The sequence below is a fragment of the Amphibalanus amphitrite genome, unplaced genomic scaffold (genome assembly GCF_019059575.1).
Source record: "Amphibalanus amphitrite isolate SeventyFive unplaced genomic scaffold, NRLGWU_Aamphi_draft 000049F_arrow, whole genome shotgun sequence".
NCBI classification, from domain to species: domain Eukaryota; kingdom Metazoa; phylum Arthropoda; class Thecostraca; order Balanomorpha; family Balanidae; genus Amphibalanus; species Amphibalanus amphitrite.
Window position 1 is genome coordinate 818,538 of NW_024881545.1, and position 15,973 is coordinate 834,510.

At 51.7% G+C, this 15,973-nt stretch overlaps 1 protein-coding gene across 5 annotated transcripts in view; it reads left to right on the forward strand.

Annotated features, from left to right (window-relative positions):
* The first annotated feature begins 228 nt into the window (after positions 1–228).
* LOC122377710 (protein NDRG3-like) overlaps positions 229–15,973 on the forward strand; it is a 57,739-nt gene continuing 41,994 nt past the window's right edge. For 3 of the 5 annotated variants that reach the window (XM_043358063.1, XM_043358062.1, XM_043358061.1), the window contains exons 1-2: positions 5,256–6,048; positions 13,841–13,885. In XM_043358063.1, coding sequence (XP_043213998.1) covers positions 5,783–6,048; positions 13,841–13,885 — 311 coding nt within the window. In that variant the 5' untranslated portion in view covers positions 5,256–5,782. Of the gene's footprint in view, positions 397–5,255; positions 6,049–12,060; positions 12,170–13,840; positions 13,886–15,973 lie in introns of those variants that run through there. The other 2 variants (XM_043358064.1, XM_043358065.1) reach the window with 2 other exon arrangements.

Genomic DNA, 15,973 nt, shown 5'->3' on the forward strand with positions numbered 1-15,973 from the left:
AGCCTAATCACCGGCTCCTAAAACTGCAACACAATCGGCACTTTTCCCCGCAACTCGTTGTCCAGACGTAAATATGCCGTCCGAACGAATGTTGTGAAGTTACACATTTGTCTTTTCTGCGCAGCATTTGTGTTTGCCATTTACCGCACCAATGTTCGCCAGCGGTGGTGACTTTTCCTTACCTGCTCACGAAACGTCACACACGACATGACGTCACCCGAAGACGTCATCAAAAAGTCCAGCTCTTAGGCGTGTCCGAGAAACGCGATCAACTGCGTTGCATCTTCACTCCACATAAGATAGGAAACAGGCATAAGGCAAAGCCTTGGATTTATGATTTAATCGGTTACTGACAAGCCCAGCCGACTGCGCCTTCTCTTCAATTTGTCTTCAAAAGTAAGTGCACATAATCTCATCTTGAAGTAAAAACAGGATGTTTTCCCCTCCTAAATAACCTGAATCTCATCTTGATCTGAATTTCAAAAAAATTGTAATTCCCTTTTGCAGTAGCTTTTCATGTCTAATGGATTGGATACCTAAAATTGAGGATCGGTTTTTGTGTTTCATGGAGACCATTGCTTAGGCGAATTAGGTTTAACACGGGCGGTTTATAGGTTTATATAGCCTTGACACAGGCTAAAATTGAAATCGTCCTGTAGCTTGAGCTTAGGTCAAAATTCATACCTTTGCAAGATTCATGTTTGTTTGATATGTTTGTAAATAAATGATGCACTGCAATAAATTTGGATAACATTGCATGGCTGTGCAATTGTTAAGGATTTCCATCATGATTCATTGATATGAATCAGAAATCAGAATTCAAACTTAAAGGGACCCTCCCACCTTAACATTAGTTTTGAGTTGAGATAGCCAAGTTTGCGGCCAGGCTCAGAAACCACCATTTATCCTGGTCGTAACCCCCGCAGCTTTATGGTGTTCAAGAAATTTCTTCCCTTTACTTGCAGGGTGGGACCAGCATGGTCCCTATCTCTGAACCATTACGGGAATCTGATGACGTCATCAGGCTTTCGAACGTCCGTTAAATGTTTGACTAAAACGTTTTGTAGCACGCAGTGGTATATGCTGCTTTGCGCATTTATAGGCTGTGCAGGGACACTTGGTAAGCTCAAATCTTGTGTTCAAATGGGCATCCAAATTTTGTTTAAATTAAACTTGAGTTATTATTATTTTACCTACATCAATTCAAAGCTTAGGTCACCAAACCTTGACCTGATGTCATATTGTCAAATTGGCCTTTATGGTAGAATTCGAAGAGTCTCGGGAAGAGCGATGGGTACCTACCGGTAAAATCAAAATCGCGAAAGCTTCACATCAAAAGTTATTGCAGCACACATTTAAAATAAAAACTGTCATGCTGACGACGTTTGCCCTCTGGGGACTACAAGAAGCAAACTATTGATATAAGGTCAACTCGGGGCAATACCTATCGAAAAAGCCGTAAATGAGGTACTGAAAGTACTTTTCCTCGGTGCTGTAGCTCTGCTGGTTAGAGTTATGCACTGATTTACCTAAAATGTCTAAACAGGCAAATTGTGATCTAAGGTTCCCAAGTAACTTGGATTGGCCGGAAAAGGTCATTGACATGCCACTTACGGTTAAGTCGTATTGTTGAATTGATGAGCTGAACAGTGAACAGTACACATCCAAGTTGTTTTCATCACTCCAGCACAAGCATGTGCTATGACGATCTTAAGTTATGTTAGAAAAAGCTAATGGTGACCGTTCATGACCGTAATTGATGACCTTACGGTTCAAAGGTGGGGTCACCCGTGCCTGCTGCCGATTGGTTTTCAACGCTTACCAGTTGCCACCTGTTAAACGATGTTTTTAGAATCTTCGTCCAAAAAGGGTGCAGATCAGTTTTTGCACCTCACTTATAAATGAAGAAGTTGGCGCAAGATTGACCTGACCCTTGGTCATAAATGTAAAATACAAGCATAGGCCTCTGTATATCAGTATACAGAGGTCCATGATACAAGATATGCATTTTGTCCGTTACAGTTATGTCACTCAATCGTGACAATCGACAAGTCACAAATAAATTGTTCATTCGGTGTAACTATCGCGAGCATTACGATTTCTAAAGGTAAGGTCACTTGATGGGACCCGGTGACCTGGCCTTATGAGTCCTGTGTTGAACTTTTCACATGTGCAAAAAAATATTTCTCATTAAGTGCGCTACCGCTGTTAATATTCGGCGAAAATCGTGTCGCTGGCTGTTCACCTTTCCACCCCCCCCCCCCCCCACCCCCACCCCCATCCAGCAGTGGGTGGGGTGTTGCCAGTTGCAGACGACCAATCTGTTGTCTGGAGCCATCGATATGCCAATTGCCAACTATTTCCCCGAATACGCCAACCCGCCGTCCCCAGAGCGATATGGGCCGACTGGAGCCATCACCAGCCTGAATGAGTCACCGCTTACCGATCGGCGGTTCCCGGAGATCGGCGACCCGCTGAAAATCCATCGGGAATTCGGCAACCGGCTGTTGCTGTGGACAAAGTCTGACTGTCTTTAGCGTTTACAAAGGCATTAGACACTCAAGAGGGATTTCTTTCGATCACGACGCGCTTTACAGTCAATTTCTGAAAGTCCCGGTGTTTCTTTTTTTATTTGCTTCTCGTCCCGTTTGCTCGTTTCCTTTTGCGCGTCTGATCCCTGACTCATCCTTGATCCCTGACTGCTGCCCTGACCTTCATGCTGCTGTGGACGCCCGACGAGTGGAGCGGACTGCTCACACCTTCAACTTGTGAGTTCTGACAGCGTTCCGACAGTGACCCCCGCTCTAGATCCGTGAACGCACCGGACTTGAAAACTTACGTTAGGTAAAACAGTCGCCTCGACGCTTAACCCAGTGATTGGACGGAAACACTGCTGTCACTTTGTAGGGGTTTCGTTGCAGAACGGGACGGAATCTGATAATGTCGGTAACATTTTTTTTCGTGTGTCGCCTGGCCAGGCTTCACACGTGGAAGGGTATCCACCCAACCTATCGTTATGTCACACAAAGTGCAGTTTTGCCATTGTTCTCGTTTTTCGTGCTGGACCTTTGGTCAGCGACTTCATGTCGTTGGACTGGGGCTGGCCCTGTCCCGTCCAAAACACGGCCCTGTCCCTTAGTAGAGCCGTGTTTCCGATACCTGCACCTGTCGATCGGAAGATATACTGGCTGTGATCGGAAGTGGGCGCCAAATGGCCGGCACCCGATACACGTGGACACTTACACAGCGCCCGCCCCTGCTGGGCCTTTCTAGTGACAGGCGCCTCGGCTTAGGCCGCTCCTGCGGTTCGTAGGAAACTATGGGCGCGCGGTCATCGGTACTATTCAAATCTCCTTCCATACAGGTTTGGTCAGTGACAGCCAACAACCGTTACTTCAGGATCGGGTGACGTTTAGTCTGAATCACATGGTCACTTTTGGAGCGACGACATCTATTGATCAGACAGTTGGAATGAAAAAGCTTTTCTAAATGATTCGATTTTACTGAAATTGAATTGTTCGTCACTGATTTCTTCCGTGAAATGATCGCGCTATGAAATGTCTCTGGTTTTCCATGCTTTCATTTTGCATAATGCAGTTTTCCAGGATAGGTACCTAGTCATTCATGATTCGTTGATATTCTGGTTTGTCTGGCCAGCATAACCAGCGGGTGAAGATATGCCAGAAATGGACTTGAAAGTTTTGGGTGCACGTCAGAATAGCTAGTGACATTTGAGCTAGTGACTTTTGAACTAGTACAAAACAGCTAGTGCCTCAAAACAGCTAGTGGCAAAACAGCTAGCGTCAAAATAGTTAGTGAAGCAAAATAGCTAGTGCTTAGAAACAGCTAGTGACAAAACAGCTAGCGTCAAAGTAGCTAGTGAAGCATAAAGAGCTAGTGCCTCAAGACAGCTAGTGACGAAATAGCTATCGTCAAAATAGCAATTTCGTTGGACCTCTGTTCCCTTCCCATTCACTTCGCTTCAAAAATGCAAGATATCTATGACTTTTTTCCCGCGATATGTATTTCCCGCGATATGCCATCTCTTTAATTCCCCGGTGCCCCGCTTCTAATTTGTTGTTTGTCCTAGGGATCCCGTCCTCTGCCCTCCTAGCATCCCAAATAATTTTGTCAAACTACGGTGCTCTTCTGCTCCTTCTACCCGTGGGGACTCTTCGTCGGGAAAGAATCTATAATAGCTGCTCTACGAATAAGCTATTTTGCTTATTAGCTATTAGTCGACGCTAGCGATTTATATAGCTTAACATGGGCGTAGGAACGGCTGGAACATTGTGGGTGCATGGGTGCAGAAATCCAGCCATGGCCGGTGAAGCCGGGGGGGGGGGGAGGGCCGAGGGGGTAGGGAGCGGCACCCGAGCGGAGGCTCCTTGTGAGCTTTGAGGGTGTACCATGTCGAAAAGGTACCTACCGATGATAAGTGTATTTAGAAGCGTTGATAATGTCAATATTGACTACCGCAAAAAGTACCTAAATGCGGCTAACTTAGCCATTTTCGAAGATAGGTATCGGGCTAAAACTTTTGACAGTGGGTCATCGGTATGTGTTCAATCACATGTGTTCCGTTGCTTCCTTTTTTACTTGAGCGCAAATGTAAGTTTTGAAGACCATCACAGTAGCAAACGCTTCTAAAGGTGGAAAGTGGGCAAAATATCCTGAATTTGTTGTGCTGCATGGGAAGTAGTGTTGATGAGAAAAGGGGTTTTTGTTCCAGATTATTGTGGGTGCAGAATACGTTGTCTGCACCCACTGGAGAATTATTGTGGGTGCAACTGCACCCACTGCACCCATGGTTCCTACGCTTATGACTAGCTATAATGAAGCACTAGCTATTTTGCTCTACTAGCTATATTGACGCTAGCTGTTTAGTCACTAGCTGATTTAATGCACTAGCTATTTTGCATTACTAGCTATTTTGGCGCTAGCTGTGTTGTCACTAGCTGTTTTGAAGCACTAGCTCTTTTGTACTAGCTCAAAAGTCACTAGCTCAATAGTCACTAGCTGTTTTGACGTGGACCCAAAGTTTTGGAGTGGAATCTCCTTCAGTTGTTTTCGTTGTTCTCCGTTGTTTCGGGATCGGTCGACCGGCATCCATAATCCGCTCAGCTGAGAGCAGCCGGCTGGTGACCAGCGGTCACCTGACTGGTCAGACGGGCACACCTCCGCGGTGAACCGGTGACGTCCCGCCGACCTGTGACGTCACCGACTCACCTGCGCGGCGCCGCAGTCAAGGCCGCGCGGCAATCGATGGGCGGCGGGAGGGGAGCGGCGGCAGCGGCGGCGGCGGCAGCTGTTCACTTGCGGTGTCGACTACGGCCGGCAGCGGCGGTACGACTGCAGGTGGCGGCTGTCATAGTTGGCTGTGAACGGTGCGCGGCGGATGTGTCAGGTGCTCGAGCGACGTTCTGCGGCGGGAGTACATAGGCGAGCCTGGTGAGCGAGGATTGTGCAAGCTGCGGCTGACAATTCGATTTGTGTTGAACGGGTGAAGGTGTGCCGACAGTCAATTTGAAAGAGGGACGAGGAGGACCAGCGAGCGGCGGCACACAGATCTAACGGGACGACCGCATTCATATTCGAACTCGCAATTGGTGCCTTGTCCGGACCGTGGGCTGGGTTAGGATTCGCCGCTCAGTAAGTCCTGCGACTACGGTCGGACCGGTGTCCACGTCACATTTAAACCGCTCGGGTTCAGTTTCCGTGTGTCGGCCTGCGCTATCCGTCAGTCTCCAGCCCCTGCACCAGGACCACCAGCGTTGCCACCATGCTCAGCAACCGCCCTGCGCTGACGCGCTCGTACGCCGCGCTGGACGCCGACCACTTGGACGCTGTCGAGTTCCGTCCGACGCTGAGGGACCGGCTGCGTTCCTCGGTCAGCGTGCTGAGCCTGGCGCGCCCCGAGGGCGGCGGACGCTTCCACAGACTGCACCGCAAGCTGGGCCGCGTGTTCGGCCGATCCGGACGCTACGCCGGAGTACAGACTGTGTGCGAGGTGGCCGATGATGAGATGACGCCGGGACACGGCATTAGGTGAGTGAGTCCTGCTGGAGCCGCCAGAGCCCGCTGGGAACGTCTAATGGACGCCCGTTTTAGAGTCTCCGTCGGTAGTTTGGTGGAAGTTTAGGCTCGTCTCAGGCTGGACTGGCATGACGAGCGAGTGAGTGATCACCAGTGTGCTCAGTATTCGATAGAGGCTCCTCCCCGGCCGTTCTGATCGCACGGCTTGGATGTTGGCAGAACGTGGTCGGTCAGCCGCCGCCACTGTGGGGAAGATGTCAGCTTGTTTGTCCGGCGTACACAGGGAGAACAACCTTTGTCAGGTTTTTGACCTAATGGAACTGACCAGATCCATTAGGCTCCAGGCTTTTTTGCATCGTCTGCAGAGTGCTGTATTATTGTGGTCAGTATCACAATCGCAATGCGGTAGTGAGTTTGTTATTTTCCTGTAGGTAATGGCTGTGGTATTGCGTCATACTGCGTTAATTTTCCACGTTGCGCCATCCACTTTCATCATGACATTTTGAGGGGCATTTCATCATAGTACGATGATGTGTTTCGGGGCGCCCGGTGGGGATCGTCCGTCGCATTGTGCCTCGCCTCTGGCGGGGGAGCGTCCTCTCTCTCTCTCTCTCTCTCTCTCTCTCTCTCTCTCTCTCTCTCTCTCTCTCTCTCTCTCTCTCTCTCTCTCTCTCTCTCTCTCTCTCTCTCTCTCTCTCTCTCTCTCTCTCTCTCTCTCTCTCTCTCTCTCCCTCCCCGATATTACCAGCGTCCGGTTGACTCTGATCACAGGGTGTAAACCACTCTCCACCCACCGATCACCAGTGACCCGTGACCTATGCTGGTCACGGACGAACCTATCGGTACACCATCCATCCGGGGTGGTACTGTTGTATCCCCGTATCCGGTCCCCCTTGTTCCGAGTTCAGTGCCGGTTTTTATGGCCGGCGGGGACAGGTAGCGATCGTTGACCTTTACGTAGGAGGCAGATGGACCTCCTCTCCCGGTCTCGCTGTCCTCTCGCTCTCCTCTTAGCTCGTGCTGGCGATAATGAGCCCAGTTTTCTCACCAGTGCGCTGTGTCTAGTGTCAGACTGGTGAGCCAACAGTATGTGAAGAACTCGCGCCATTGCATCGTTTTTTTGAGCGGGTGAAAGGCCGCATAAACGGTACAGGTAAAATGGAACAGTACGTGGGTGACAGCAGCCGACACAGGACCCTCCAGTTCACTGCAGAGAGATAGAACACGCAGACCCTCTGTCCCGCTTGTCTGGTCGCTGCGTCGCCGGCGGGCCCGCCGGCAGCTCACGCCGGCCTTGTTGGCTGTTTTTGTGTGTGACGTTCGGTATTCGGCCGTCATCCTGGCGGTTATGCGCCGGCGGCGGGTGGTACGGATGGTACGCCCGCCGGCGTCGTGGCACGCACCACCCGGCGCGTCCCAGCTCGTGAGTTGAGCTCTGCGGCAGCCGTGGACTGCTCTCTATTCACCGACAGAAACCGGCTGTAGGGAAGCACGTGACCGCTGGCTTAGTTTGCATGTAGGCGCTCTGTTGCAGAGTTGTTGGGTTGTTGGATTCGCTGTAGTTTCACCAACCGGTCTGCGTGGTGCCGGATGTGTGTAGTGTTGCGAAAATGCGGGACATGTAAAAGACTGACGCTGTGTTGGACGGTTTCGCAATGAACGTTGAAATGATAAGAAAACTGATTCACCTTCGTTGGTATGCTATGCATGTATGTATGCATGCATCTCTGTTATGCGTCAACAAGCACGAGCAATGAATAGTGACTTATTACATTAACTTGCTGCTCAGGATCACCACGTTTTTTTCCGTGGTGGTACCGCAGTGCAATGCCCTGTTCAATGGATGACAGGTTTCGATCCGACTGACGATTGTCGCCTACATTATGAATGCACCAGGCGGCAGGCAGCCATGGTCCCGCTCCCCAGCCGCCCTCATTAACAATACCCTGCGATCCGCCTTTGGCAGCAGCCATCCCGCGTTATGGGCCGATGACGTCATCCACCGCTCCAAAACGTTCTCTACGGAATTCAGTCCCTCGTTGTCTGGACGGTAAAGCTGTCTATCGCTGGCCGCCCCATTCCTTTCCAGCTTCTCTTCAATACATTAAACGTTTATAGAGTATAACGAATCCACAGTGGCTGCAGGATAAGACGTGATCTACTAGAGGCTGCAGAAGATGAATGCCTTTCACGGTGTTGGTATCACCAGCTCTGTGACGTGTCATCCCCTGAGGGCATGGCACGGTCGGTCCGCCGAGGGCACTCAGAGAATCCACGGTGTCATCGGTCATGCATGATAGCGACGTGCCTCGCGGACTGCTCCGATGGAATTCTGAGCGGTTGCTCGGGACGCCCGAGTTACTGTCGATCGAAGTCGAGTCTGACAAGGCCAAGATGACAACCTCCGATAAATTCATTCGTGGCGGAACTGAGTGGGCTGCCTGTCTAGAATCGTTCGAGCAATCTGTTGGTCAGTGTGAAATTGTCTCGGTGGGATCGGCTCGGGTAAGACCTCTGGCAGGGACGGGGTGGTTCCGTTCCGGGTCAAAGGGACAGCGCTGGACCGAGTCAGACCCTAGGGACAACACAGGCTGGTTCCGGGTCAAAGGGAGCAACCGGACAATGCCAGACCCTCGGGACAAGGCGGACTGGTTCCACAGATCAGATTGCACAGCTGTGCTGGCTCAAGCCCTTGGGACGAGGCAAGCTGATTACATATTTGGGAATGACTGGGTCGTTTCATGCCGTAGGGATAATGCAGGCTAGTCCCGATTCGAGATGCAGTCAAGCTGCCGTGAACAGGTGTGTCAGACCGGTTCGTTTCCAGCTGTCTCTGGTAGTGACCTGACCTCAGGGTGTGGCAGCCTCTTCCGGTCCGACCCGCTCACGCCTGCTGCCTGGGTGGGGCAGCAGGCAGGTTGACCCGGCGCCAGGCTGCGGCGGGGTTGTTGTATTGATTGCGTGGCCGCAGTCTGAATTCGAAGGAGTCGGCCGGTCGGTGGCCGCGATGTCTCCACATGTCCGCCCCGCCCCACGCCTGGCTGACTGACCCCAACCCTCGTCCAACGGCCAAGGGTTCGTTCCCTTGCCCACCAGCCAGGGGTCTGAGCCCACCTAACCACCGGCCTGTGTTGCTGCAGTGTGGGGTGGTGCCGCCAAACAGGGAGGGGCAGGGGCGCCGCTGCGGGCCGTCAGACTGCCGTGCTGCCGCCGAGAATATCGAACGTCGATAGCGGCGCCCGGTTTAGTGCACGGTGCGGTGACGGTGAGCGGCCATCGAGCGGCGCCCGCGTCACCTGGCGTCCCGGCCGCGCCCGGCTCCACGGCTGCTAACGATCCCATACACTCACTTTGGAACTGACAGACCCTCAGGCAGTCCGACCTGCCGACTGCTAGTCAGTCTGCTACACAGAGACAGACCCTCTCTGCGGCACAGTCACACCGTCAGACAGTCTAACTCCGTGCCGGCCGCACCCGGCCGACCGGCTACTACCCAGCCCTTACAAACCATGCACGTTGGCACAGTAAGGCCATCTCCGCCTAACACGGCGCATACAGTCTTGCCTAACAGACAGTCCGACCCCGCCTAACTGCTATGCAGCTACAGATCCACACTACATAGACCGTCCCGGCCGCAGCCGACGACACAGGCTCTTCTCTGACTCAGACCCGCAGGCAGTTCAGACCCGCAACGATCACACAAACTACGCTGACACTGATATGACCATGAAGCCCATCCCAGTCGAGCTGGTCATACCGACCCTACTTTGGCACGGACCAGACATCAGACACTCCGGCCCTTCTCACTGCTAAACAGCCCATACCGACCTTACATCTTACTGTGGCGCGGACAGACCCCTAAACAGACCCCCAGAGTAGACTGCCCCGACCTCGGCTGACCAGTGTCCAGTGACATTCCGCATACTGACAGACCTTTTACTGTTCGCACCTCTATCCAACCTCACAGACCCCCTGGTTCGTGACGCGGCCTCGCAGCCTGGAATTGGCATTTCCATATCGACAGACCGACCTTATGGCGATCGGTTTTAATGGTGGCGCTCCCTGGAACCCAAACATATGTCGCACACACGCGTTCACACAACAGCTAAGGAGTTTGTAGCTCGCTGTTCATGAAACTTATCAGTTTTCACTTCGCGTTTTTCCCCTGAAGGGTACAGTGTGACGTTTATGGGAAAGGTTATCTATTAGGGCCAATAGGTAGATGTTCGATGCTGAATTGCTTTGTCTAATTTTGACATCTGCGCCGTTGACTGGTACCTAATCAATAAGCATGAGCTTGAGGTCGAGAATTGGGCCGGCTGTTGCAAAATAATTGGGCGTCTCTGAACAGTGGTCCTTTGGACCTGTTTTCAACATGTGCCCCCTAGTGATCAGTGCCCCCTATGCCCAGTACGGTGCCACAAGGTAATCCTTTTTCCATATTCCAGCCACGCTTTCAGTCAAGACTTGGGCATCTACGATTTCATTTATATTTAGTGATCGGGTCGCCTTTGATATCCAATTCGCTGGCCGCCCGCGTAGAATAGCCCAAGGTCGTGTTTGATGACGCCGCTCAGAATTTCTAGCACCGACAGCACGGATTGGCTGTTTTCCAATATTTCAAGGCACGCACACGGTTGTTTCTGAATTCTGGCAGCGCCGGGAATACATTGGTCCGTCTCTGGAGCCGGTCCACTATACGGGCTTGGGTGGCTCCCGGTCCATGGCTCTATAATCTGCTCCCGGTCCATTGTCCGGTAGCTCCTAGCCCATGGCTTCTGAGCCCTCGGTCCACGTCACCATAGTTCCCTTCTCATGGCTCCATAACTCTCGGTCTTTGCTTTGACTGCATTGCATGCTAGTCCTGCAGCCCATGGCGCCTAGCCTATGGCTCCAATACTGTGAGCAGTGAGCTCCGGATAACTAGCACAGCGGTGAGCACTACAGTGCCCCAGTGTGATGGTGTCTTAAAGAGACTCCGACCGTCCAAGAGCGTCCCCGTGGTTCAGGTTGGAGGCTGACCTCGGCCCATTTCGCTCTCTACAGTGATGCGTCATCCTGCCGTGTATCAGAGTACTGAGTAGGGAGCTTTTCACTGCGCCGTTTTGGCGTCTCCACATTCTGTTGGGTTGGGATCGTCAGAGTGGTGTGAGGCTCCTTTGTGTGGCGTGGTTTGGTATGTGACTGTGTATCGATCGCTATTTTGTATGTATCAGCCGGATTCAGCTCACACGGTCCCCGTTCTTATCATAAGGCTGGCACGGGCGTCGGGCCCGCACCTGACAGTGCTTGGGAGTCCTGGGATCGCCCTACTTGTCCGATGTAAGCTGGTTATTCCAGAGCTCTTCGGTGTATACAGGCGGCTCCAAGCTGTCGTGCATTGCATAGGGGCGACTTAAATGTTATCAGGTGTATACGGTGGCTATGCCGCTCCAGCTCGAGATTGGTACCCGAATGCTGGGGCATAGCTGGATTGTCCGCTATTCGTTGCATACAGCCGTCCGAAGATACGATATGATGCAATCGGATGACCTTGCGTTTTGTTTTGTTTACATCAAACAGCTAGATGTCCATCTTCTCTTGACGGATCTGCAGTCTGCACCGATTTTGCTCTTTGTCTGCTATATGCTGCAGTAATGTTTGCTGCAGCACTGTCCGGTCGGAACCAACATTTATCAAGACCCCCCTTACTTTCCGTAAAAACGGCTACCGCTGCCGTCTGTGTGCTCTTCTGATGGTGTTTGCTCTCTCTCTCTCTCTCTCTCTCTCTCTCTCTCTCTCTCTCTCTCTCTCTCTCTCTCTCTCTCTCTCTCTCTCTCTCTCTCTCTCCCTCTCCCTCACTCCCTCTCCTGCTCTCTCTCTCTTGCTCGCTGCGCATCTCTGCAGGGTGCGGACTCTCAAAGAGATACAACCCAGGCGCCAACGCCTCGGACAAACACTCACGCATCTAAACACGGCGTGCAGCCAGCGTATAGTGTGTTCTGCGTACTTACACCCCGCTCGGCTGCGACAGACGACAGTGACAAACGGAGTGTTGGACGGGGTACAGCCGAGGGTGCTGGACCGTGCGGGGAGCACCGATGGCTATGACGCTGGTGAACGATACTGGGGCGGCAATCGGCGGCGGGCAACCGTGAGTCGGGGCAACCGTGAGTCGGGACCTCGTGGGTAGGGGCATCGTGAGTTTTGGTACGTTCAGGTCAATCATCATGAGTTGACCGCTTTGAGTTGGATGTTGTGAGTCGGTACTGTGGGTCGGAGTACTGGGAGTCGCAGTACTGGTACTTGCGTCGGAATATCGTCAGTCGAGGTGCCTTGACCTGGGACGGACCTCAATGTGAGCTGGATCGTGAGTCGTTTCGATTCCTCTGGTCTCCGGGGACGGGTACCCCGGGGACGATTGTCAAACCCCCAGCCGTCTAACATCAATCTGCCGCTGTAGCCATGGGCTTTGCGGACTGCCACCCTAACTTAGCGAGCTACCGTCGATAACGCCATTGCATGGAGCCAATCAATTGGCGATCCAATACTGCCAAACGATCCAATTGAAACCAGACGTTGATAATGAAGCATGGGTATTAGGCTGGCGCCGGCCGTCGGGCCCGTGAAATCGAATAATGTCCGCCTACTCGGGGACCAAACGTCGGATTATTGTCATCACATAAAACCCCTACTAATGATATTGGCATGTCTGATGTCGCTACGAACTCTGCTAGCTCAGTATAGCCCTTGTGTCCCTGTTTGGTTGCGTGAAACCACATTTTTCAATTTGCTCAGTTTCAGTTTGCAGTTTGCTTCAGTACTCCGCTTCCTCTGAGGCAGCTCTGGGTTTCAGACCGCTCAATCTCGCTGTTTTTCGCCTTTCCCTGCAGGATCTCCTGGTTTCAGTTTGCTGCATCTGCCAGTTGCCACCCTCCTGCAGCAGTCCCGAATGCGAGTCCACTGTCACCCAGAAGCAGCTCCGGATGTGAATCTCGCTGCCTGTCGCCCCCTTGACACAGCCCTAGCCGGCTGGTCCGCAGACGTGCCCCAGAAGTCCGATCCCAGAGTGCCTTTCTCTGTCGCCCGGTCCCCTGTGTGTCAGTCCTGCGTCATGGGCCTGCCGCTGAGCCGACACGACGCCGTATCTAGCTACAGTAGCCATGTCGTCCCGCGTCGTCCGGCGTCTGGTTAATTAAGCGATGGTCTGAGAGTGCTGACGACATATTGGACGGACGCCGTTATCTCGACTCCGTCCCGAAATACCTCGGGGCTCAGTCGATAGGCGCCACTGGCCTCTCTGCACGTTTATGCACGATGCACACAGCGATACATGTATCAATGTTATTACATGAACGGCTGACTCGCAGTCGCGCCTGTCTTTGTTTGTCGTCGTTGTGACGAGCCCGGTCCCAGCCGGGGAGAGTTACAAAGTTATGCTGCGGCGCAGTTCCTTCGTCGTCGCAGCTGATAACTAGCTGACCCGGCGGGATGGGTTGGGTGGAGTTCCGGGTACTGGCGCCGCCGGCCCCCTCCCAGTCTGTAGTATACGCCATGGCAGGGGTGCAGTGAGGTGGGAGCTTTTAGGTGAGGTGGGAGCTTTACGATTTAAGTAGTTACAAATTACAATGCATATAATCGACCGGTGACCATGTGGCATATTGACTGATTTTCTTGATGTGATGCACCTTCTTTTAGGAGTGTCTACATGACGACGAGACTGGTGCACGGCCCTCTCTGCGACTGTACCGAGTTCATACCGCTTCTGCGCTTTGCTGAGTGTCTGTTTGGCCGTGACTGACGTGTCGCTCTATCTGTGTTTCAGGAGATCTCAGACGATGCCCCTGGCCGAGGAAGCAAGCCTGCTCAGGTGAGATAGGGCGAAATGGCTCCAACCTCCCATGATAGCATAGACCTCTGTATACAGAGGTCTATGATGATACCGATGACATGGGACAGAATGGCTCCATGTCAAACCATAGGGCCCGGTCATAATGGTTCCAGTCAGTCTAAAAATGTCTAAGTTTCAAGGGCTCTCCCAAGACAATTGCGTGTCTCTGCCCTGATAAGGCCGACAATCGTCTATAAATTCGCTCTTAAACCGTCAATTTATGATGTGGGCAGGGCCAATGTATAAGCTGTCGACTTGATGGATATATACGGCATATGTGCCTCGAAATACCCATGCAATTAATTATTCAGTATCTACGAAATCCGCTGTAAGCACTAGATTAATGTACATATCGGTGCAGCTCCCCAGTGCAGGCTCGGTAAATTGCCTGGCAGGTCGACATTATTTTGGGAACTCGACGTCGTGTGCTTTGCCGTCGTGATGCTGCTGGAACTGTACTGTATTTTCATATTGAACCATACGTATTTAGTGCTTGCTGTTCGCGGCAAAACTGCTGGTCCGCTGTATTCAGGCCCGTATCTGTCGACGGTGGCCCTGTCCACCTTGTGGATCCAAGATGGGCCAGGATCGGCCGTATCCAAGTTGAACGGGGTTTGGCGCCCCAGTTGAATCAGGTACTTATGAAGTGGACCAGGATATGTCCTCATTAGCTGAGCAGTGTTCGGCCCTGCTTATTAGGGGGATCGGAGTTTATACTATTTACCAGGTGGACCTGGGTGGGCCCTTATGCATCAGGTGGACCGCAGTGAGCACTGTCCACCGGGTGGATTGGTGGTGGCTCTTGTGTCCACCTGGATGGTGGACACTGTCCACGAGGTACACTGGTGGAGGCTCTCCTCCAGGTGGACCGCTCAGTGTCCCAAAATATTTCGATTTGGGTGGGAAACGACATACAAATAAAAATCATTTTGCACTCTCATCTCTAATATATAAGAGCAATTTTCCACTCCCAGCCTTACTGAGAATAAGCATTTGCATTGGGTCATTTTAATATTACATTTTACCTCATTATATAGAAATGTATGCCATTAATCTCTTTTCCACTCTTTTTGGGTGTTATCTGACTGGGGAATTTTCCACTCTTATCTCCCTTTTTGGAGAGGAATTTTCCCTCTGACACCCAAGCCGAAACACAATTTTGGGACACTGGGACCGCTCAGGGCAAGTTTGCCGAGGGATAAATACAACATCTAGGAACTTTGCATGCTAAACCTGTTTTCAGGTTTGGCTACTTTACAGCTAGGTTTAGCTGCTTGGCATTAATTACTACTAGACGAGCTATCCTGTGAGCTTTTTGTCCTTAAGGCCTCACCCCTCCACAGTGACTTTTTGTATTATGAAAACACTTGCCCGTGCCACCGAGTTCATTGATAATCAGGTGCGCTTATAACTCAAATTGAATAGAGGCATCACAGTACGAGTTTATAGTTTATACCCATGGGGGTAATCTCCGGAAGCATCTTTTAGCATGTCAAACACAACACGGCAATGTCAACGGGGTTCTCGAGGCTAGTGTAGCCATCATTAGAACCTGCATTTCATAATATACATGCATGGGTGTCTCGGTATCCATTGAAATAAGGGCTAGACCAGCAGGCAGAGGCAGGCCTGCTGAAGAAACTTGCAGGGGTTTCGCCCGCTCGTGTTATGCAGAGGGCGCTAGCGGCCAGAGCCACGGTGCTGCCTCTTCCATCGTACTGGCACACCAGTAGTATGGAATTTCACCGCTACGCGGCGCTGACAGATGCCTCCTTACTAAGCTGCTGGCATCTAGCCACAGGCGTCGCGTATATCCTACTAGAGGTGTATTTCACTGCATAATAGGTACCTACTGAACATTGAAACGTGCTGTTCGGGTAGGTTTGCAGATTTCATGAGCAATCATGATAAATAATTGTTCTGGGGTTGTGAGTTGTGATGTGCGGAATTGGAGACAAGCCTCCCAACCCAGCCAAACAATCGAATCGACCACCATGCGGTAGCTTGCTGATTCGACTAAGAAATCACGCATCATTCGGATGCTACATTCTATTGTTTATAGCGATC